Source organism: Mustela lutreola, chromosome 1, assembly GCF_030435805.1.
Source record: "Mustela lutreola isolate mMusLut2 chromosome 1, mMusLut2.pri, whole genome shotgun sequence".
NCBI lineage: Eukaryota > Metazoa > Chordata > Mammalia > Carnivora > Mustelidae > Mustela > Mustela lutreola.
Window position 1 is genome coordinate 270,923,002 of NC_081290.1, and position 23,984 is coordinate 270,946,985.

Consider the following 23,984-nt stretch of genomic DNA (forward strand, 5'->3'; position numbering starts at 1 on the left):
GCTGTTCCTGGATGGAAGCCAGGAATGCCGCCAGCCATATTCCCATGCCCAGGACAGGTCTCTACGAGGAAGAGTTAGCCAACCCAAAATGTCAGTAGTGCTGATTGAGAAACACTGATTTACATGAAGTTTTAAAACAGGTAAAACTAATCCATGGTGATAGAAATCAGAAGAGTGGGTGCTTCTGGGAGAAACCAGTGGTAAGGGGCATGTCAGAGGTATGGTGATAGCCTACAGGATAAATATTTGTCAAAATAGATGAAGCCATACACTTATAATATGTATGTTTTCACTGCATGTGAACTGTACCCCACTAATAATTTAGACAGAGGTGAACACACACAGGCACATACCTTGACCCAACCTGCTACATTAGGCTTTCTGAGATGGGCATAAGAATCTGAATGTTCAGGGCGTGCCTGGGTGGCTCAGTCAGTTAAGCATCTGCCTTCAGTTCAGGTCATGATCCCAAGGTCCTGGGATGGAGCCCCACATTGGGCTCCCTGCTCTGCAGGGAGTCTGCTTCTCCCTCTCCCTCTGCCTGCCACTCCCCCTGCTTATACTCTCTTTCAGTCAGATAAATGAATAAATTCTATGAACAAAAGAATCTGAGAGTTCAGCAATTGTCCCAAGTGATTCCTGCATGCAGCCCACTCAGAACTGTCTGTGGACTTAGATTCAGGACCCTCTGGTCTCTGGATCAGCATTTCTCAAACTTTCCCTCCAAAACAGCTCCAGAGGGAGAGAAAGGTAACACATACTCTAGAGATGGGGAAGTCTTCTGGAGCAATTGGGAAACTTTCTTGAAATCTCCAGTGCTATCATTAAAATTCATGTGAGCCTTTGTATTTGGCACCACAGGGCCATTTTAGGACAGAAATGTTTTAAATCATCACCAAGAGGGAAAATTTGCTCTTGTGTATTTTGTGACTTAAGAAATTTCCCAGGACACTGGTTCTGCCTCCAGCACACTCACACACGTGCACACTCTCACATGTGCTCACACTCCCACACACACGCACTCTCTCCCCTAAAGGAGAAGTAGGATTCTCTCCCTAATGTCTGGATAACGGGCAGTAAGTCCATTAGGTCGAGCTAAGAGTTCACAGAACTCTTCATTTTGCCGCTAGGGAAGGACGCACTCCTGGAGGCTGTGTCTGGGAGTGGGAAGTCCTTCCAGCCATATAGATAACACCACCAGAAAGAATTTGGGGTGCAGCCATAGCGGCTCTTGACCAGCCCAAAGCCTTGATCCCCCCTGCTCATTCCCTCTAGAGAACCTCCTGGCACACACCCACAACCGTTGAAGCTTCATAGTCAATAGGCTGATTGTTAATTTCCTTGTATTGGTCAGGCGAGCCCTACTGCTGTGTAACAAAGAGCCCCCACATCTAAATGGCCGAGCACAACGAAAGTTGATTTCTTACGGTCTTAAAGGGTCTACTGGCTCTTCCCCAAACTCAAGAGTCCCAGCCTCTTTCATCTTGCGGCTCTGCCCTGTGTCCTGCACTGTTTGGATAGGAGCTCACCACATCTCCACAATGACCCAATCAGGAAGAACTCCTAGGAGCAATCCCATTCTCCAGATAGGATGTACCACCAGATAGTAAGTGGTCGGGCCTCCATGCAAACCCAGGCCGACTCACTCCAGAGCCTGACACTGCACCACTCAGCTCTGCTTCCGGCCACTTTCTTCATCTCCTCTCATCTCCAGTCATATTTTGCCAAAGCTCACTGGTGTTTTCCTTCCACGGAGATCGATGCCCGGGCCACTGGGTGGCCGGACCATCCCAACTCTGCCCCTTTAGGCAGAGGAACAGGGCTGGAAGCACTGCTTCCCGCACTTGGATGTGCACAATTCCCACCTGCAGAAGTGAGAAATCCCGATTTTTCTGAAACCCCCAGGCCCAGGGGTTTGATTCAGAGGGGATAGGTAGTGCCTGGGAACTTACATGTCTGTGAAGCTCCCTAACATGACTGTAATGGGGCGTGGTCCCTGTGGCCCACATGGGAACACCCTGATTTCGTAAAGGTCCCAGAATCAAGGTGGCATAGGTGTAGAAATGCCCTCTTGTGCGGTGAGCCGTTCCTGGGCACAACCTCCCTGTCTCTCAGCAAGTCCCCTCAGCTCCCTGATTACTTGTCCGGTAGATCTCCCACCCCAGGGGATTGCTGGTACCAGATTTCTACGTCTTAGAGGCTTATGGGCAAATCCACAGGGTCAGGCCCCAAGGAAGGGTGTATTCTGGGGGGGAGGAGCACACTTCCAGCTGCAAGGTTGAAATTCACTTCGAAGGAGCAGCTTGTCTTCAGGTCCAGGCACCACACAGGGTTTCCATGGCAAGTCAGCCACCGCTCCATCTTTCAATATCCCTCCCAACACCTCCTCCTCTGTTTATTGCAAGTCTGTGTGTCCCCAATCCCTTTTCAACTCCCACTCCCTTGGGACTCACCTGCTACTTTCTTTCCCCTTCTTTGTTATTTTAAAATCTAAAAAGGCTAGTTTGTAGTTCACCCAGGACACTCCCTGACCCCTGGCTGGTACCTAATGCAACAGACGGGGAGCTGCAACAGACAAGGGGGTTTGTCGGTGAATCAGCCTTGTTGAGAGTTGGGTTATTGTGCCTCTCCACTGAGCAAGAATGACACCCAAGTGAAAACGGCAGCCAGCCCAGTGTCAACCCTCTCTCTGCTGGTCGCCATTCATCCAATCATTTGTTCAACATCTATGAAATCTCTAGAGGCTGATCAGCTGCAGGAACAACACTGTCCAGTCACTTCCCTTATAGACGGAGCATTGCCAGGGAAGTAGAAAGCAAGAAGTCACTGGATGCAAAAAAGGCAATCTCGCGGACAGATGGGAATGGGGGTGGGGTTGGGGGTGGGGAAGGAGAAGTGGTGTCCACTTAGAATGTGAGGGTCAGGAAAAGGCTTTAAAGTATTAAGCTAAAATTGGTGGGCAAAATCCCTCTCTAGCATTAATCACGTGTTGGATACAGGTATAAGTGGTTTACTTGGAGGGTTCCATTTAAACCTCACAGCCTCCTGAAGGAGGTGTTATTTATTAACCCCACTTTGCAGAGGAGGACACTGAGGCACAGAGGATGACTGTCTGAAGTCCCACAGTTATCTGGATGCAGAACTGGTATTCGAACCCAGCACGTGGCCATGGAGCCTACAGGCTTTATAGCTTGATCGTGACCTTCCCTTCCTGGGTCAAACCAAGGAACCAAAGATAAAATGGGGCTCAGAGAGTTTGAATCATGTCCAAGATCCTACAATTAATGTATGACTGCTCTGGACTTGGAAGCCAAGTCCCCCGAAAGCCCCAAAGCCAGGCTGCTGACCACAACACACCACAACATGGCTCCCTGGGGGGGGGCTGTCTCTGGATACCACCCATAAACAGGTGGAAATCGAGACTCCCGTGGGTTGCTGCTAATTGGCTGGCACGGGCCGCATCATTAGACTGATAACCCCACTCCTGCCTCCCCACCCTGTCATCTGGGATTTTTTTAATGAAGTGTCTGGATCTTTGGGCAGCCGCTTTGTTTCCGCTCTCAGTCTTGAATACAGGCTTGACGTTCTTTGTGCCCAAAATGTGTCTCGTTTGCAACAGGAGCCAGGACAATGGCAAGACTATGTTGTAAGCTCATCAGCATCTGTCATAAGTGTTGTCTCAAAGCCAGGATGTTTGAAAGGTCAGAGGAAACCCCTCAGGCCAGTAGCCTGGACCTCAAACTCAGTCTTGACACCCCATCCAGCCCATCCTTATCCTCCATGTCCAGCTGCCATAGCAGGGCTGTGGCTAGTGGGGCCAATGGGATGGACTCCGAGCACAGTCTCGGCCAGCACAGTCTCGGCCAGCACAGTCCCGGCCAGCCTTTAACCGTCAGCGCTTGCCCCCTACACCCACTGTATTGGTTTCCCCAGGGCCTTCAGAATCTTTCTGTGAAACCACGTCCATGGATAGAAGGAAAATCTCAGTCCTGAATCATCAAAAATTTCCGTAGCATAAGAACACAGATGTTTACCATTGGTCAACTGTCTGTTTGAATGCTTAAGATACTGGTTTTTTTCAGTTTCTTATCTCTGGGTGCCTCGTCTCTAATGTTCGAACATCATTTTGGCATGGGAGACTGAGAAATCTCATTATAGGCTAGTTGCCTTGACTTTGAATTCAGGATCTTCTTTCAGGTCAGCTATAGGATTTTTTTGATTCTATGATGCTTGACAATTGATGAAACTATTGACAAAGGAAACAGTGTTTAACCTTGTCCTTAAGCTGATACATTACGAATGGGAGCGAAGGTCCTGAAATTTGATATTTTTTCCCCCACTTACAAAATCAGAGCACATTCAAGGTTATTCTCATAATACCTCCTTCACACATTTGCATTCTGATAAGCTTTTCTGAGCGAGAGAGAAAGGAGGTAAAATCTGTAAAAGCCTTGCGCGTGTATGTCATCCATCACACCTGACACTGTGCAGAACACACGTGCAGAGAACAACTAAGAGAAGACATCCATCCACTTCTGGCCAGACACTTGGAAAGCACCTCATTTTCCAACCCGATGGTTTAAAAAACAGCCAAGCTATAAAGCGTCGCTTCAGAACAGGACACTGGCTGTTTCACCAGATCCTTCTTACATTTTGGTTTGAAGCCCGAACCCTCCAGTTTCTCGCCAATAACACAGAAATCCATACACGCTGTTGCCCACTAACTCTGGACTCACCCACCCTTAAAACCAACGCCAGATACATGAATAAGTCCCTGCTCTCAGGAAGTTTACTACGCCCTGGTGGAGACAAGATATCTCATATACGGGAAAGACAAGCCCTTATGCGAGAACTCTCCTGTGTCCGGGGCAGACAGAACCAATCAGCTAAAGACTTCTTTAACTTCCCTGCTCAGACAGGGCCTGTTGCGCTCAGGGCTCGAGGAAGCCACTAGAAAGGAATAAGAATTGGTATACAAGATGAAAGCTAGATGCTGTCTGCTTTCCCTGATACAGACATATAAAAAGATAAGAGTCTGATTGAATCCCCATGATTCTCAAAGGACCGTATGTCTAGACTGTGCAAAAGACTATAGAGGAGGTCCTCATCGTTAGTTAACAGAGAAGGCTTCCTGCAAGAGGAGCTTCAGCACAATGTTCAAGGAAAACTATGGACGAAAGGCAGGGGTCGCTCAGATGGAGAGAGAGGAAGAATGCGAGCAGAGAGGGTGCATAGCCGGGGCCCTGGGAGTTTGGCAAACCAGCTGAAGAGAAAGATTGGGATTAGAGAAATGGATTTGCAAAGGAACGGTGAGGCCAGGCCGTGAAGGGTCTTGAATACCCAGCAACAGATTTGGAATTCTAGTTTCTAGAAGAGTGGAGAGACGCAGACAGTTAGTGAATGGGAGAATGATAGGAGCTGCGTGTGCAGTAAAATCAGACTAGCAGGTGCGTGCCGGAGGGACTGGAGGCGAGAAGGCCAGCCCAGAGCCCGGTGACAGGAAGCGAGGGGCTGGGTTGGACTATACCTGTCCCGATGAGAGAGGAAAGCTACATGTGAGACACGTTCCCAAGGAAGATTTGACAGTGCTCATGGGTGGAGCGGCGTGTAGGCAGAAGGAGGAGTCTGAGAGAGCTGCATTAAGGGAAAGGTACACCCATCTCTACCTGGCAGGGCTCCTTTCCTGAAAAAGCATCCTTTCTGAGGGTCACTAAAGGTCTACAGCCACAGAGATGATTGCGCAACAGATCATTTCTTCTGCGTGACTTTTGTATGAGATTTTAAGAGATTTTGTAAGAGATTGCAAGGCACAGCCACCAAAGATCTTCTGACATTGACCTCCTGGTGGCCATCTGGGCGACCCAGAGCCACGGAGGATCAGGCAGCTGCTGACTTTAAATGGGCTGCACACCCAGTGGATTTCCCTTCTGCGTCACACGGCCGACATCCCAACAGGCTACTGACTATCACAAACATAGGATTTGATTATGGAAGGTCAGTAAAACTAGAGGGTCTGGCTCCAAGTTACTATGAATGTCAAAGAGTTTTCCTCGGCTCATGTCAGGCTTCTTGAAATGAGAAAAGCAGCTGAAATTTCCTCCCCGCATGAGCTCTAAGATGCGCAAGGGCTAGAGGCTAGACCCCATGGAAGCCAAGCCAGAGGCTGGACCAAACAGAAACCAGGCTAGAGGCTAATGAGAACAGTTTCTAAACAAGGGAGACTTATGCAGACAGGGCTTGATCATTGTTGACTCTGGCCCTTGCCAGCCTGTCTCCTGTCTCTCTGATGTGCAGACTCTCCCTTGGTTGTTATTAATTATCAGGGTTGGTAATAATAGCGAACACTGCATGAAAACCCTATCCCTAAGGGTTTGGGCAGGAACACAAGGCATGTTCAAAGGGGGCCACTGAGAAGAGTTTCAGAAAGCAGGTGTTTACAAGGGTGGGGAAGGTTAAGGAAAACATGGAATGGAGGCTTCTGGAGCCAGGGGTAGTTGGGCACTGTTCACAGCCCTAGACTGGGCCTTCCGGGACCGGGGCACGCGGGTGGGGACGTTAGGGAAAGGCGGTGGGCTTAGGCGGGAGTGGCAGGGAGGGGAGGAAGATACAGAAGGAGGTCTCAAAGCAAAGGGACAATGTCCAGCCCAGCCTTTAATTTCTGGACTTGGTGACAATGACACGGTTCATAAATGGCTACACTGAGGCACAGAGAGGTCAAGTCACCAGCCAACCATCGCACAGGAAGCAAGGGGCAGACTGAAACCAGAACCCAAAGCTCGAGGGCTTCGTGTCCTCCACTCTTCTCGTGTGTCACTTCCCATCAGGTTACTAGAGCCATTTTGATGACATCTTAATAATAATACTACTATTCATTAGTTTAATAACCGTTTCATGGACTGTTGCATTTGGTGCGGCCCCCCAAAGGCTGTCTGGAGGAGTCATAGGAGTTCATAGTGGCGGCGGCAGGCAGAGTCACCCTTCTGCTCCTGAGGAGGCCAAGGGCCCCGGTATGACTCTGCCAGGGACACCTCGTGCACTTGGGGCAGGTGCCTGGATCTCAGGCTGTGGCCCAAGAAACTGCAAACACACCAGTGGCCTCAACCCTGCCGTCCAGAGGCTAAGCCACAGGTAGGGCTCCCCACAGCATGCAGCCTTCCCGATCCTTCCTGTGGCCCTCAGGAGTTACAGATTCGGCGCACTCCTTCCTTGGAGTCTCACATTGCCATAAAATGAAGAGTTCCTGAAACGCCCCAGGGCAGGCATCTGCTGACCTAACTAGCCGCTGACTCCTCTGGTCTTCTTAAGAATTCAAGTCTGTCAAATATTCACCGTACCATGGGGGGCCTGCACCCCACTCCTTCCCCGCCCTGTGAGGGGACGGAAGGATGCTTCTGTTACCTTTGACCCTGGTGGGCATACTGTCCTCAGGGCGCCCGCGGCCGCAGGCCCCACTTGCAGCCGCTGCCGGAGCCCCCCACAGCTCTTCTCCTACCCCTAACGGGACTTCAGACCAGCTTCTTCTTTCTTTCCCCTTTCTTCCCTTGGCAACCTTCCCCATTTGATTCCTCGAGCCAGCATTGCAACCATACCTCTTTAGTGTCTAAAGACCCCCTTGCCTTCCTGCCCTTCCCTAATGCCGCATGGCCGAAGCCCAGCTTTGGATGAACCTGCTACACGGCGATGCCTGCACCCAATGGTCCTGCCCTGTGGGAGGGTCACTGGGGGGGGGGGTGTCCCTGGACAAATTCACAACCAGCAGCCTCACACTGGCTCCCAGCCCTGCCCCACAATCCTACCATTTCCCTAACTCCTTCCCCGACCCCACATTCTGGAATCTATCCCCTCAGGCTTCCTCCACAGACGAAAAGGAAGCCAAGAGAACGGAGGTCCCTTTGTATCCTATTCATAGACCTCCTCCCGCTCTCCCTCAGCTGGAGGGACGCTGTGGCCGCCCCCGTCCTGTGACACTGCGGGAGGTGCATCCCTTGCTCTCCGCCTTGGGGACCAGCCCTTCTGTCCGAGCCTGGCACCCGTCCCCATAGCACTTGTGGGAGTGCCACCTCAGGTATTTGCCGGCTCTCTCTTCCTCTCTCTTGAACATTTACCTTTCTCTTTCAGCTGGCTCCTCCCCCACTAGCTTTTAAATGTGCCCAGCACTCCAGGGGCCTCTTGTCCCCTGCTCAGCCCCAGTCCTCTCCCTCTCTGCCCCTCGGCAGCCACAAATCTCAAAACAATCACCAGTACTGGGTGCCCTCCTGGCTTCCTCACTCTCCATCTGTGTGACAAGCCATTCCCATAGGGCCCTTATCTGCCCACCAGAACTTCACTGTTGTCTCCAAGGTCGCCATGACCTTTACCTTCTGATTCCTATGGATTTTTTTCAGTCTTCTCTTCCTTGACTTTTCAGTGGCAGGTTCGCATTTAAGAGGATTTCCTTCCGCTTCAAAAAGCTTTTTCTCCTGTTATTACTATTTCTCTGACAGTAGATTCTCTAAGTTTTCCTTCCTCTCTGGCCACTCCTCCTTCTCATGAAATGCTGGTGTGGATCAGGACTTTCCAGGCTCCTTTCCTCTCTCGTTCTGCCTTCTTGCTACGTGGTCTCAGTCATGCTCACGCCTAAGATTGCTGCCTCCTACCGATGACTCCTCAGCACACATCGCCAGCTCCCCAGTATACATCACAGCCACACTCGGAGCCCCAGGCCTGCAGACCACTGGCATGATTAACATCTTGGTCCTGATAGCACAGAGACTCCTCGCGCTCTCCCTGCACAGAAGTGACTTCAAACCCATGACCTCATTCTTGCTGAGTGTTCCCCGTTTTGCTAACTACTGCCACGGCCCATTCGGGTAAGTAAAAATCTCGGTGTCATACCTAACTCCTCCCTCTTCCTGAAGCCCACAGGCAGCCCACTGGCAAACCCAGTCGATCTATTTCCAAAACATCCAGCCAACCCACTGCTGCCATCTTATCCTCCCAAACCGTCACCATCTTTCCCTGGGCCTTCCCTTGGTCTCTCTTTCCACTCTTCCCCATCCACAAGGATGGTTTCACAGCCTAAATATAGCCATGTCACATCTCACTGAAGGTCTTTCAGGAGCTTCCGTTGCTCTTGGGATAAATATCTAAGCAATTCTGGTGACCCAGAGGGTCCTGGGTGCCCCTGCCCCGCTGACTGGCTCCTTCACCTCATTCCCTCCTGTGTTCTTTGTACTCTACCCACTTTAACCTTTATCCCATCCCTCCTGAGTGATATTTCTTCTTTCCACAGGGCCTTTGCACATGCCTAGAAGATGCAAATGTCATCCCCAACACCTTTACCTAGTAAATACCACTAACTGTATGTCATGGGGGTATGCAAGATAGTTCATTTAAGGTATAGGAAAAGAATAACAGAATTTCATTTTATAATTTATTTTATCTCATTTCCTTAAAAGATCCATTTTGTGCACATTTTATTATGTATATGATACATTAGTAGAGTAAAATATGTATAATATATAAATATACATACTTTATGAAGAATTAAATATATATGTACAACATGCATGCTCAATTTTTTTTTTTTTTACTGAAAAGTGTCTCCAAAAATGTTGAAGATCAGAGCAGTAATCAGCTCTCACTTCTTGGGAAGACTCCTACCTCCTTTACCAAATCTAACACTATAGAGTTATATTCATTTGTACAACTGTGTGAGAAGCATCTCTACCCTTAGAATCTGAGCTATAGCAGGTCAAAGACACTGTCTGTCTGGTTCCTGCAGTGCCCCCAGTGCTCAGCACCTCATATATACTAGGTAATCATTTTTTAATGATAATTTTTAATGATATACTTAATAATGATAATTTTTTAAATGAACGATTATCGTAGAAGTAGAATGTTTATGCTCTCCTTGTCATCCTCATAGAAGACTTTTCATTTCTTACATCTGGAAGGCTTTCATGGACTCTCTCTTTCCTGCATGGTGAAGACACATCCAAGTCCTTACTTTTATAAAAGGTCTATAAGAACATGATTTCAAGATACTTAAAATATACTCTGAGGAATGCCAGGTGTTGAGTCCATTAGAGAGCATGATCCTTATCCCTGCTTATTGATGACAAAAGTACAATTCACAATGGTCAAGGTAATTTAGCCGGAAAATGGTGGGGGCTCCCTTCAAATTCAAGTTCGGGGGTCTAAACCTAATCTGCTTCCTAGTTGATCTCAGCAACTTGAACATAAAACAACCATTTTCATTCTAACAGGCAACTTCCTCTTTTGAGTGATCTCAAAAAACTAGGTTGTTATTAAGCCCTCTAATCCTGGTGGATATCCAAAATCAGATGCAGGTCTGCCATATCATGGTTCCAAGCAGGTTACCAAATCCCATGTCCACTGCTTTCTGTTCTTTGTTTCTGCGTGGTTTGCAATGAGGCTGTCAAGCAAAAGGCAATAGTCATGCTGCTGCTTAAAAGACCTGCTCACTGGCAAGATAAGAAATGTGCTCCCCAGAAGGCACGCTGGCAGGGACAGTGCCCCAAAGCCCTCCAGATCACGTTGCTGGTTTACTATGGAGTTTTGTGTCTTGATGTGCTGCACGGCCTTCGCCATCTCTCTCTGATGGACTTGCCCTTTCTTCTAAGGGAAGGGACTGAGCTCAAAAAGGAAATGCATCTCAGGATGCTTGCGGGTGGACTGTGGGAAGGGAGGAGGGGGTCTGACACACAGAATGAGCTGAGAGAGAGCAGAAATCCCTCTACACTTATAGCTGTTTCCATGACGTCTCCTTCCTGCCTACCTGCCCCGCCACATGGCTGTCCTGCAACCTTACCTTCATCTTCCAACTCTGTCCTCTCCAAAGTGGGATTCTTCTCTTTGAAAAGCCAAATCTCCACGATCCTGCCCCAATAAGCCCCACCCCCTTATCATGCCTTTCTCAGCAACAAATCCAAAACTATGTGGTGGATGACACTTTTCCAAGGTAAACGTGGTCTCCATGGGCATTATCCCATTGGTTTTGCAGCTGAAGGTTTTTGAATTTTCTCCAGTGTTAGCCAAGTGAACAGAGACTTGGAAGAGAGGGAAACAAATAGAGGGTGAGGCTATCACGGCCCCCAGGCTTGTCTCGATTCCTTGCTGTATCACCAAAGGTGAGCAAAGAGATGCCTCAGTGTGCTTGTTGCTGTGCTTGGGATTTTTATTTTATCTGCAAGAAGAGGTGGTAGTCCCACGATCCTTTCCATCTCATCCATCCAACCATCCAACCATCCAACCACACATCCAAACACATCCAACCATCCAACCATCCAACCATCCATCCATCCAACCATCCATCCATCCATCCATCCATGCAACCATCCATCCATCTATCCATCCATCCATCCAACCATCCAACCATCTAACCACCCATACAAACATCCATCCATCCATCTATCCATCCATCCATCCATCCATCCATCCATCTATCCATCCATCCAAACATCCATCCTCTGACTCAGGAAGCCATTCAACATTTCTCCTCACTTTTTTGGCCACCCTCTAGCCCTGCTCAGTTTCTATACAAAGGAGCAATCCACCTTGAACTTACTGAGTGGAGGGCAGGGGGAGCCCAGGAGATACATCCAAGTACCCTGAGGTCTATGCCAGATGGACCGAAACTCACTTTGACAAAATTCTCATAGGACGCTCCTTCCCTTTTTACTTATTCATATTCACATATGCAGCTACTAACTATCTGACCCTGATCTGTTCATGGAAATGTGCTACCCAGCAAATGTCAGAGCGCACTCACTCGTAGTCCGTTATTTTCAATGAGAAAAGTCATAATGCCTTCCACGTCCACCCAGAAACCTCAATCAACTTCCCAAAATACCACACCCTTAAACACCATGTAGAAATTTCCCAGGAATTTTCTATAAAACACCTTTCACTTAATTAGCACACTGGGAACGCCTCCTCAGTGGGAAGGTTCCCATGTGTGTGTGGCACACTGACCCCACAAGGGACCTCCTGGCATCGCACTGGTCTGATAATGTCAATACGTAAGCAAATGATATTGAAAGATACTCCATATCCTCACTCAGACCTGGGTTTGTAGGACGCCAGGTCTATGGGTGAAGCAGAGTGGGTCCCACAAGGAGTAGAGTTCAGGGGGAAGGGTGGGGAATGTGACAGTGATAACACGCAGTGTATTTGAGGGTGGAGCAGCAGGTGTAAGCATGCAGGTACCAATAGTCCAACAGGGGAGCCAGGACTGCCATGCATGGCCTCCTTCTGTAAGACTCCGGAGCCATGGAATATTTGCATAGGTGTGGCCTTGTGGATTCATTGCCTGTGACAATGTTTGGTCACCAAGAGGAAATGTTTTAAAAACTTGCCAGATACTGATGAGTATTTTAAAAATGAGAGTTTGTGGGGTGGGGATGGGGGTGGGCGGTGCCTGGGTGGCCCAGTGGGTTGGGCATCTGAGTCCTGATTTCAGCTCAGGTCATGGTCTCGGGGTGGTGGGATCAAGTCCTATGCTAAGTCTGGAGCCTGCTTGGGATTCTCTCTCTCTCCCTTATTCTCTGCCCCCACCACTTACGCGTGCTCTCACTCACTCGCTCGCAAAAAACAAGACCAAATAAAACAAAAACAAGTGTTTGGATTTGTAAAAAATTAAAAGCTTAAAAAACACCACAGTGAAATGCCACTTCACACCCACTAGGATGACTATAACAAAAAAATAATAATAAAAAAAAGAAACTCACAAATGCTGGCAGGGATGTGAAGAAATTGGAAGTCTCAGACATTGCTGGTGATGTAAACAGTGAAGTTGCTATAGAAAACAGTTTGGCATGCCCTCAAAATTTAAGCATAGAATTACCACATGATGCGGGAAGTCCACTCCTAGATATCTACTTGGGAGAAGGAAAACCAGGTTGTCAAACAAATATGTGTGCGGCGATGTCCACGGCAACACTATTCACAACCGAAGGGTTGCTAACAAGCACGAGGAAACTTTGCTTTGAGGATGGAGGAGAAGAGCTTCACGGGGATACATGTTAAGAACTAAGGGGTTCTACGTGAATGTCAGAATCAACATACACATGCATACAAAGGGCCTTTCTAGCCAATGTCCACCCAGATGTCCATCAACCGATGAATGCATAAACAAAATGAGACAAATACTCATAATGGGATATTATTCAGCCATAAGAATAAAGTTCTGATATAAGCCACAACATGGATGAACCTTGAGAACATAATGCTGAGTGATAAAAGCCAGAAGCAAAAGGTCATGTATTTTATCATTCCAAATATGCCAAATGTCCAGAATAGGTGAATCCATAAAGACAGAAAGCAGACTGGCAGTTCGCCAGGGCCTGCGAGAGACAGGGGAATAGAAAGTATGTCTGCTCAGTAGGTATGGAGTTCTCTTCAAGGGACATGAAGACATTTTAGAGCTGAATGAAGGTGAGAACAAAGTGCTAGAACCATGTGACAGTGTGATTCCTACACTTTAGAATAGTTCATTTTATGTGAATTTCACCTCAATTTTAAAAAGTTTCGAAAATAACTCTATCTTTCTTGTTATCAGTGCTCATCACGTAGGCACTCATCAAGTTTGAAGCAGGAGTGAATAAATGAATGAGCGAACCTGTCCCTGGTTTACAATGCCCTTCCGGCTCCCGTCCACTCCCCAGCCTCATCATACACCAGGACCTGCCTTGCTTTCTGCTTTCAGGCACACTGACCTTTCTCTGGGTCCTTCGAAGTGCTGGGTTTCTGTCACAGGACCTTTGCACGGCCTCATTCCTGTCTGCAGCTCTCACAACCCTTCCCATTGCCCTGGTTAACTTCCCTTTCAATCCAGCTCTCAGCTTGGCCATCGCTCCATCCAGGAAAACCTTCTCTGACCTTCCTGACTGGGTCAGCTCCACCTTAGAGTCCCAGACCTTTCTCTTTAGGTCACTTACCATGATAGCCTTTTCATTTATCTGTGCTCTTCTCCTTTGAACTCTGGGGTTTCCATTACAACATAAATTTCATGTGGGCTGAGGATTGGGTGAGTGTGTTGTTGAGGAGGGAGCAGTTAATACAGTATCCCAACCCGCAAGCCCAGAACCTGGCGCATAGTATGTGCTCAGTAAACATAATCAAGGGAGGAAGGGAAGGATGGAGGTGAGACAGAGGAATCTATCTACCCTTTCCATCTGTTTGCCTTCAGAAATCTGTAACACATAATTTCTTAACATATTGGCTAGAGAGGCCCTTTGTACACATGTGTATGTTGATTCTGACATGGACATATAGAACCCCTTAGTTGTAACACATACCCCCCCTGAAGCTCTCCTCTATCCTCACAGCAGCGTTTCCTAATCTTTGTTAGCAAGAAATAAGTTCCACAGGGAGTGAAGGCAATGACACTGAGTTATGCACGGTTACTGGTGGCTGGGAGACGGAAGGTCAAGTAGTGGGTGGATGGTCTCCGGGTGTCCTGATTTCTCCTGCCGGTCTCCGACCCTGGGATGACCAGTCAGTCTTGACCCTGCCGCCTCTTTGTCTTCTGGGTCTGCTGCTTCCCCATCCAACTGGTCTCTCCCCTTCCTTCTGACTTTGCCTCACCCCCCTCCGATTTCTCCTCTGGGCATTTCCTCCTTGAATGGCCCGGCTACTTGACGGTAAATGAGGCCAGGGTCTGAAAATCAGAAAATGTCTAAAGATGCAGCAGTCTTTAGACAGTAAACACACGGTGCTAGTGAACTATCAATCCCGTGAAGAGAAGAGTCGGGGGCCTGTATTATCCTGGATTATCTACATGCTCCATCGGAGGAGAAACCAGGAATGGACAGAGACGTGAGAGGTCTGGGACCTTCCAGTGGGAGGGGACTGTGGACACAGACTTCGGGTCCACATTATATCTGGAAGGGCCTGGTGTTTCTGGCGGGTGTGTGCTCATCTCTCTGAAATAATCCATGCTAATTTCTCGATGAAAAATTCACACTGTCTTCCACGTTGCTAAGCAACCAGCCCAAACATGTTTACTGTGTAAATCTCTCCGGAGAGACCTGGGCTGCGTTCATGGTCTAAAGTGGGATGGACATGAGAGGCGACAAAACCATCCCAAGCTCTGAGAAAGGCTTCGGAAGCTGACCTGCAAAAATGCATGTTTTTGAGGCTTTGATGCCATACCTGGGGAAATACAGTGGTTCAAGTATAACTCTGAGTAGCTTTTCTTGGCTAATGTCCAGGCTACGGGTCAAAGTGTGGGCTCGGGAATGAGACTTCCTAAATTTGATTTCCGACTCTGCCACTAAAACGTTGCTTAAGGGTGCTGTGTTTTACCTTCCCCATCTGCAGGAGGGAAACAATAATCCCACAGGTTTCATAGGGCTATACCGTGAGGATAAAATTAATATGATTAAGGAGGGCCTCGCACACATAAAGGACCTAAACAACGTTAGTTATACTATCACTATTTTAGAAGTGCTTCTATTTTTTGTCTGTCCCTAACCCTAACCCGGAGATGAGCTGAGAAACGGATCCTTTCAAAGGGTAAGAATCCGTGGAGGGCAAACCTTAGAGCAGCCCAGAGGCCCATCAGCTGCCAGGAGAGGGATAGCTGCTCATGGGGCCTCCTGTGACCACTTAGGTGCAGAGGAGAACCTGGCAGAGCAGTGAGTCAGAATAGGAGAAAGTTCTTGGAGCTGAAGGTGGGGGGGTGCCCCTCCTAAGGGTTTCCTGTATCCCTGCCCCTGCCATCATGACAGCAGCGTGACATGCTCCATGGCTCCAACATCTGTCACCCCACTCAGCAGAAAGTGTGCATGCCCGTTTCCTTATTGCTCTAGACCAGTGCCTAGCAGGGAGCTCACGAATGAATGAACTTATTAGCTAATGAAACGCAGCATATGGTCCTTGACGCATCCACATGTGGATAAGTATAAATTCAGACACGTGATCGGAGAGGACGGGGCTCCAGTGGTCTAAGGAAGAGGAGAACAAGGTGGGTTGAGGGCTGATCGGGCCACACTGATAATCTCGAGGCCCCAGTCCCAGGATGAAGGCGGCCACAGAAGTAGCAGCGGAAAGCGGACAGAGCCAGGGATCAGGTACAGTGTAACAGATCACAAAAGAGAAGGGCCTTGTCTCTTGATAATAACCCCGAAGTCTTCCCAGGCATAAAAACAGTGATTTGATACTAAGTTAGTGTCGATGAACACTGTATCCCAACATGAAAAATTTCAACGACAACCTCACTTAAGTCTAACTCTACAGGGAAATGTGCACAAATCCTAAATGTAGAGCTGGGTGAATGTTCCTTCACAAAGTGGACAAAACGCTTGGGTGACCAGCATCCCCATCAAGAGGCAGAATATGAACATGGCAGGAGCTGTCCAACCACGCCCTGCCCTTGCCTGCCCCCCAGCGCAAGACCAAACATACATGGACTTGACTTCAAATCTGAGGGAAATAAATCCTTACCGCTTTGCCCTCCTTTTCGCCTTTCCTCTTAGTCGTGGGTTGCAATACGACCCCTTCATTCACAATATACATTCAAGGGTTATCATGGGCCCAGCGTCACACCGGGTATCGTCAGGGACACCAGAAAAATGAAAAACACACTCCCTGATCTTGGTGGAAAAGATTCCTCTGTACCTATACCGTTGGATACCAACTCAGCACTTGTTTTCATTATTTCATAAAAGCCTAGAATTAATTTATTCATGTTTGCTGAAGTCTGAATGTCCATGTCCCCCCGCCCCCCAAAATTCACCAGTTGAAACTTAGCCCCTGAGGAGATACTACGAGGAGGCAGGCCTTTGAGAGGTGATCAGGTCCTGAGGGCGGAGCCCTTATAAACGAAATCTATGCCCTTATAGAAAGGGCCCTAGAGAGCTCCCTCACCTCTTCCCCATGGTGAGGACAGAGCAAAGTCTACGTACGAATGGGCTCTCACCAGACGCTGAATCTGCTGGAGGCTTGGCTTTTGCGCTCTCCAGCCTCCAGAACTTTAAGAAGCTCATGTCTGTTGCTTATAAGCTGCCCCATGTGAATTTTGTTCCCATGGCCCAAGCAGACTAAGACAAGGTTCCATGGAAGCCCCCCCCCGACTGGAAGGAGAGTAGGATTGTATAGTTTGGTGGGAAGTGGCAGTAAGGTCCCAGGGGACATGGAGAGAAGAAGTACAGGGACTTCTGCCGAGGGTCCAAACAACTTGGCTAAAGGCTTGAACTACATGTTAGCTAGCTGCAAAAGGACAGAGCCCAGGGTCACCCTGGGGACCTTTGAGACACAATCAAGAAGATTCACTTCAAGAATACAGCAAGGTAAGCACTGTGCGGGGAGAAAAATCAGACATGAAAACCAGAGCTTTCTGAAAACAGGACCCCCAACTTCTGTTAAGTGACAGCGGTTGGGGGTCTGAGCTGTCAGAAAGAGCAGTTCTCCCTGCTCACTCTTCACCACCGAGGCAAACCCCAATCAGGGCTTCTTCTGAAGCGACCCAGGATAAGGTGAATGGATGCCTGGTCAGACCAGTGTGAAAAGGAAACTGAGGGGGACGGAACCAAGGGGCTTGGCTGTCTTTCACTAGTAGATTCTGGAGCAGTGGGGAAAGGAAGTCTCTCCTACGTACGTACGCGTGCTCGTGCACTGTCCTGTGGCTCTCTGCCCTCTGTCTCCTCCTGCTTGGCAGAGATTCTCCCCTCCCCCAACCCCCCCCCTTTTTTTTTTTGTTTCAGGGATTCCTTTAGCTCTCCAGAGAAGCCCTCTGGACACTTCCTCAGAATGTTTGCAAATCAACGACATCAGACGACGGAGGAACATCTAATAAAATCGGCTTGTGAAATGGCTCTATGTGCGCCCTTCATCCATTCGTTGGCTAACAGGATCTGGCAGGATATTTAATAAGTACCATGATTTAGAACCAGCAGTGAACAGAAATGATCCCGAGGCGTATCTCCAGCAGCTGTCATTGCCTCGAAACGACCTGTGATTTCCCTGGGGGGCCAAAGCACCCACATTACTAACACTTTGAAGGGGTGTGGTTGATATTCCTCCTTATAGGAAATGCGAAGTTTCAGCTAGAAGTTAGTGAAAACAAAGGTGTAATTTTTTTCCTATCCAAGACCATAAACCTCTTAAATTCTATCTACAGACTCCATAGGGGGAGGTCCTTGAACCTCAGGTAAAGAACCCCCAGGGGAACTTCCATGTTCTTCTCAAAATCACTACAAGCTTCAACTTCAACCAACCATGCAAAGGTGAATATCCAAGGAATTTTTCACAACCGGTAACTCACAGACAGACACATGGGCAGTCCCTCTGCAGCCCACAGACATGTGATTCTCAGTGTAAAGGAGTCTGGAACCCCATTCTGCTCCCTGTGCCCTCCCTTCCAGGGACACCTTCAGAAAATCTTCCCCGACTCCTCCCCTTGTTGTCAACATGGGTCACTTCCGTCACCCTGCTGTCACCTGCCACTCCTAAGACCACCTCCTTTACTTCTTTGGAAATGGCAATTGTGTTCTTTCCTCTATTCACTCTATCTGCGTCAGTGGCTGAATCAGACTGAGAACAATGGTAGCCCTACCGACATTGTGAGATCTCCCCTGAGCTACACCCATGCCCACTGATCCAGCCTGGGTTGCCCAAATCCTTGTCGCCAAGGGAACCAGATGAGGGAATATGAAGGAAGGGGCCTCCTGTAACAACAAAGGCTTATTGTGGCCCTACTGAGCTAGCACAGCACTACAAAGGCATGGTACGTTCACTCTCATTGGAAAAAATGACTTCAGCCACAATCCCAGTGGGAGAAATGACCCCATTCATAATCTCAAATGGACACAGGTGGACCAGGAAACTGTTTACTGGTCAACAGTTTCTTATTAGCCACCTGCTAGGCTCCAGACACTGAGGAGGTACTGGGAATAAATAACATACAAGTAAGTGGACAGCAATGATCACATTTGGTTATAAGGAGCACTACAAAAGAATTGGAAGAACAATAAGGAAAAAGGTAAAAGAGGAAAAGGTACTTTGTTACATGTGGACGGAGACAAAATCCTCTGGAGAAAGAGGTGTAAAGAATGAGAAGGAGCCATCAGTATGAAAAGCCAGAGGAAAATGGCTATGGGCGCTGGGGGTACTTTGAGAAGGATCATAAAGGCAGGGAGGGTGAGATTTCAGATGCCTGGGAGAAGGGGCGTGAGCTTGGCCGGAGAGGTAGACACCCGCCAGGTCAAGTACATGGGGGAGTGGAGTGGCTAATGGCATGGATTCCCATAAGTAGACCAGCCTGGCTAGAATCCATCCAGCTCTCAAACTTCTCTAGCTGTGTGTCCTTGGGCAACTCACTTATCCTCTCTGAGCCTTACTTTCCTCATCTTTAAGTAGGGATCATCATATGTGTCCTTCATTGACTTGCTAAGTGCATGAAGAATAAAGCACTTAGAGCGGTGGCTGACAGAGAGTGCCGGCCATGTCACGGTTTGCTATGACTTGTTCCAAGCTCATTGAGAAGCTGGGGGTTGGGGGTTAAGCCCAAGAGAGACGTGATCTGGATTGTGTTTGATAGATTCTTGGCCCATGTGTGGGCTACTGGTCATCAATAATAGGTAGCTGGAAGATCCCTGAGGTCATTTATACCAATTCCTTCCCTAGCACTTCTCTTTAAGAAGGGGAGGGGACATTGCCTGAGCAGCCATCTCTGAGAAAGGCTTGATGGCCTTCCCCTAACACTGGGTGGGAGAGAAGTCTGAGAGGCAGTGGGCCACAGCTTCTGAAGGGCTCATCCATCCCCTCAACTGCCTGCCGGAGAAGAGCCCACTAATCCCACTTCAGATGGTTCTAGAAGGGTCCCGTGTTCCAATGCCTCACCGGCTCCTATTCCTGCCAGTGTCAATGTCACTTTTCTAGGATTATAAGTGCCTCAAGGACAGCAGCCATTTCCTTCCCCTCTCACCACCCGGTGACTGACAGAAGCCCCAAGCACTGAGTCTCAGAGCTTTTGAATAATTGATTAGGAAAAGGAAGGTGGAATCACAGCATTTTTGTGTCTCTCCCAGACCTATAAGCTCTATACGGAATCTAGAGAACCTCCGGGAAGTCATTAAGTCGCATCCCTGCCCTGGGGCCAGCCTTCCTCAAACACCCTTGCAAGACTCTTCCTCCAGGTCTCCACAGGACATTATGCACTCACCACCCAGGAATGTGTCCTAAACAGTCTCCTTCCAAACCTCTCCCCTAGACCCCTTCTGCCGCACTGCACAATGGGGACACCACCCACTTCCTGCCCCAAGGGGCTCTGGGTACAAGCCAATGCAAGGGATAAAAGCCCTCTCGTCTCCAGGGACATCTTCAGACAGACCACAGCAAGCCCCTCTGGCTGGCTGGAGCCGAGAGCTGATGGGAGGGGGCGGAGGTCCTTCAGGCCCCTCCAGATTCACCAGCCTCCCCCAAGACCCCAGGCACTCCCTGACCAGCTGCCCCTCTCCAGCTCCCACGGGAGCAGCAACCAACCACCACCCTTCTCGTTTTTTTTCCATTCTTCCGTGGCTTTCCCCCTCCTCAGCTAAGGCAGTGCTTTTTCCCTACACCAGACCCCCCAACTTCTCTTCCCTCCCCCGTCCCCATTTCTCTTCCCCCAATTCTGCAAGCTTCTAATCCCCCAACCCCCTCCCGCGTTTCCTCCCAGCCGCTCAACTCTCCTCTCAGCCCCTATTTGTCCTCTCCAATCCCCTGTCCCAATTGGTCCCACCCCCTCCCCTTTAGCGCTGGCTGACCCCATTCCTCTCTCGCCCCCACCAAGCCTCCTTCCCCTAACTATTCTCCCTGACCCTTCCCCCACCCCCAGGCCTTCCGGACCCCTCCGCGGGTCCCGGAGCACGTCCTCCGCCCTCCTCCCCGCCACGCTTGGTGGCGCAAAGAACGGCGACCGCTCCCCCCGTCCGGTCTCCCCGCAGCTGCAGCCGCCGCTGAGACCCCAACCGCGCCCGGGGGGCCGACGCGCCGCCCCCGCTCACCTGTTGGGCGGACCGGAGCACGCCGGGTCTCGCCTTCTCGGGATCTGGGTCCCGGTCGCGCTGCAGCACCCCCTTCTTGGGATGCATGTGCCGGCACAGGCAGGTGACCCCGCACAGCGCGAGGATGCTGGTGGCCGTGCCCAGCGTGGCGCCCAGCGCGATCACGGGCACCGACAGCACCATGGTGCCCGTTCCCCGCGCGGGGCTCGGTCCTGCCGCCGCGCACCGTCCTCCCAGCCGGGCCCGCCGCCGGGCAGCTCCTGGGATCCGGGCGCGCCGGCTGCTCTCCCGCCGCCGGGGGGCGGGGAGGGAGGGCGGCTGCGAGGACGTCAGAGGAGGCCGGCCGGGAGCAGGCTGGTGCTGGTGCTCCCGCACTCGGCTCGGCGTCAACCCGCACCCCCTCCCGCCGACACGTGACCAGACCCTTCCACCCCAACAGCCGCCGAGCATTCACATGCCTGAAACCTTAGGGGTATCTGCAGCCATTCTTCACGTTTTCTGTAGGAGGACGCTTGGCCCCAAGAAGGGCAGGAGCTCGCAGAGGTCACACTGTGTGAGCAGGCAAACCAGGTCTCCGACCCAGGCCTGCGGCTCCGTCTGGGTAGCGGTAACTTTACCAGACTACTAACCCTTCCTTTCTCACCTTCTCTGCCCCGGAGAAGTAGATGCTTGGGTCCTCCAGGAGATTTTCAAACACGCAAGGGCTGGAGAGTTCCCTTGTCCTGAATTTGCCCAGCTTTTGCTCTGCAATGGGGAAGGGGAAGCAGGTGACAAGGAGAAGGGAATTGCTCTCTGGGATTGAGACTGCGCCCTTGTCCTGGTGAAGATCACGGCGCCCATTCTGTTTCTATCTGGATCTCCTTTAGCATGCTTTCCAACCCCATTTGGCCTGTAGGTCTCCATTCACAGATGAGGAAGCTGCGGCTGGTAGGGGATGTGAGGCAACCAGGAAAATCCAGGCATCCTCAACCCAAACCCAGGTTGGCAGAGTCCAAGTCCATGTGTCACACTCAGAGAAGAACTTGCCTTAGAAGAACAAAGAGGATCATATGCAGCGACCTGGAGTCCAAACTTGATTCAGAGAAAGGGGAAATTAAACAAGAATGCTTAGAGTAAGGCGAAATTAGAATTCCAGGCATAAGGACCCTGCTTTAGATCAGAAAATAGTGGTTTTCAGTGTGTTGTGTTATGTGGAGTGTTTCGTTTAATTCAGCAAGCACGTGCGGTGTCTGCTATACTTGAGGTGTGCAGGGCACGTGTGAGATGGAGGGCAGAGAATTTCATTCACAACAGGGCTTTGGAATTCCCATGAAGCCAATGGCTCCTGAGTCTAGCATGGCTCCCACCAGACCTTCTGTGTTGAGCTGCATAAGTGACCCCTCCTGGTACCTTATCTACCCCTGCGTGACAAACCACACGTGACTTGGTGGCTTAGAACCATGCTTTTTGTGCGTTGACTGGGCTCCGCTGGGTGTTTTTCCTGCTGCAAATGGTGTCTCTCCAGCGCCTGCACTCTGCTGGGCTGGGGGACATACACGATGGCAAACCACATGTCGGGCAGCTGGTACTGGCTGCCTCTAGGCGCCACAGCTGGCTGTCAGCGGTGCACTGGGGATCCCCTCTACGTGGCTGGAGCTGCACAGCAGCCAGGTTCCACGAGGAAGGAAGCAGGAGCTGCCCATTCTCTTAAGACCTGGCTTCAGAAGTTCTAGAACATCATTCCTCTGGTCAAGCAGTTGTCTCCCTCTAATCCTTTCCCTCCCTACAGGGCATTAAAAAGGATGTTTCTGAAATGCAAAGCTGATCCTGTCATTTATATGCATAAAGGCCTTCAAAGTGTCACCAATAATAAATGCAGGAGCCTCCAGTTAAATCCAAAGCCCTTTGTGATGTGGTCCGCACACTTTCCAACCTGCCCTGAGCCTCAAAGAACTTGGGATTCACTCTGCAAGCTGCTAGCTTTGGAGCCTTCATACTGTCTCCCATGGTGCATACAGGAGGTACTCAGGAATCGTGGAAAGGGTGAATGACTCACATGATCATCAGAGGCAAGAATTCCAGTGGTTTGGAAGGAATCCCATTTGCTAAATGAGCTCCATTTGATTAAACCGACTCTTCGACAAATATTTATTTTGTGCCTGCTGTATGCCAGCCACATTTTCCTACTGAGCTCCATTTGCTGCCAACTGTGGGACTGAACGCAGTGCCTCGGTCCCTGGTGGTAGACTTAGCACTCTCTCTCATAGGAGCTTCCCTTGGAGGTTTTCTTGGCTCCCGGGCCTGGCAAATGCAAAATGTTCTGGGGAAATGAGTGGTTTAATTAATGCTGTCAGCCCGGATCTCCCATGCCTGAGCTAATCCCCTGGGAGATCCTTCACACCACCTAGCAGGATCTGGGGCAGGGGGGACGATGAGCACTTAATTCTAGACATTGTCTGATGGAGATCATACACCTGTCATGTGGTTCATTGTTACCATGGTTACTGGAATGACAGCAACTGCAGTGACCTTCATTTTTACCAGGAAGAGGGACCCCAGCCCAAGACAAACGGCTTGTCTTTCACCTTTTTCACACAGAATGAACCGAGGGCAGGGCTAGGATAGACCTCAGGAGATTTGAAACCCAGTTACCAGAACTCTGTGTCTCCTGTGCTCCCTCTCATCAAACATTGCAACTCCGGCTTCTCGGCTACTGATATCCAGGCAGTAGCCTTTCATGACAACTTTCTAAGGAAAGGCGTGAGTGGATTCCTTTGAAAAAATGGGACCATCTCTATTGAGAAAGAGGGATGACCGAGTCAGCCGAGTGGAGCATTTGGGACAGTCTAAGGAGGAGGCCTGCCAATGGTTAGAATTCCTGGGGCCCCCAGACTGCCAAGAACTGAACAAGATAATTGGGGGAGCTTCTGAAGGCTGAGAGGTAGATCTCAGAAGGTTTCCTAGCCTCCAGATAAAATGTCACCATCGTTATTTGGACCAATATTTCACTCGTTG

General features: G+C 49.7%; 1 protein-coding gene across 1 annotated transcript in view; it reads right to left on the minus strand.

Annotated features, from left to right (window-relative positions):
* Positions 1-21,359, minus strand: part of SYT13 (synaptotagmin 13) — a 42,212-nt gene extending 20,853 nt beyond the window's left edge. Inside the window, exon 1 of the mRNA XM_059140543.1 lies at positions 20,991-21,359. Coding sequence (XP_058996526.1) covers positions 20,991-21,173 — 183 coding nt within the window. The 5' untranslated portion in view covers positions 21,174-21,359. The remainder of the gene's footprint in view (positions 1-20,990) is intronic.
* Positions 21,360-23,984: the final 2,625 nt, after the last annotated feature.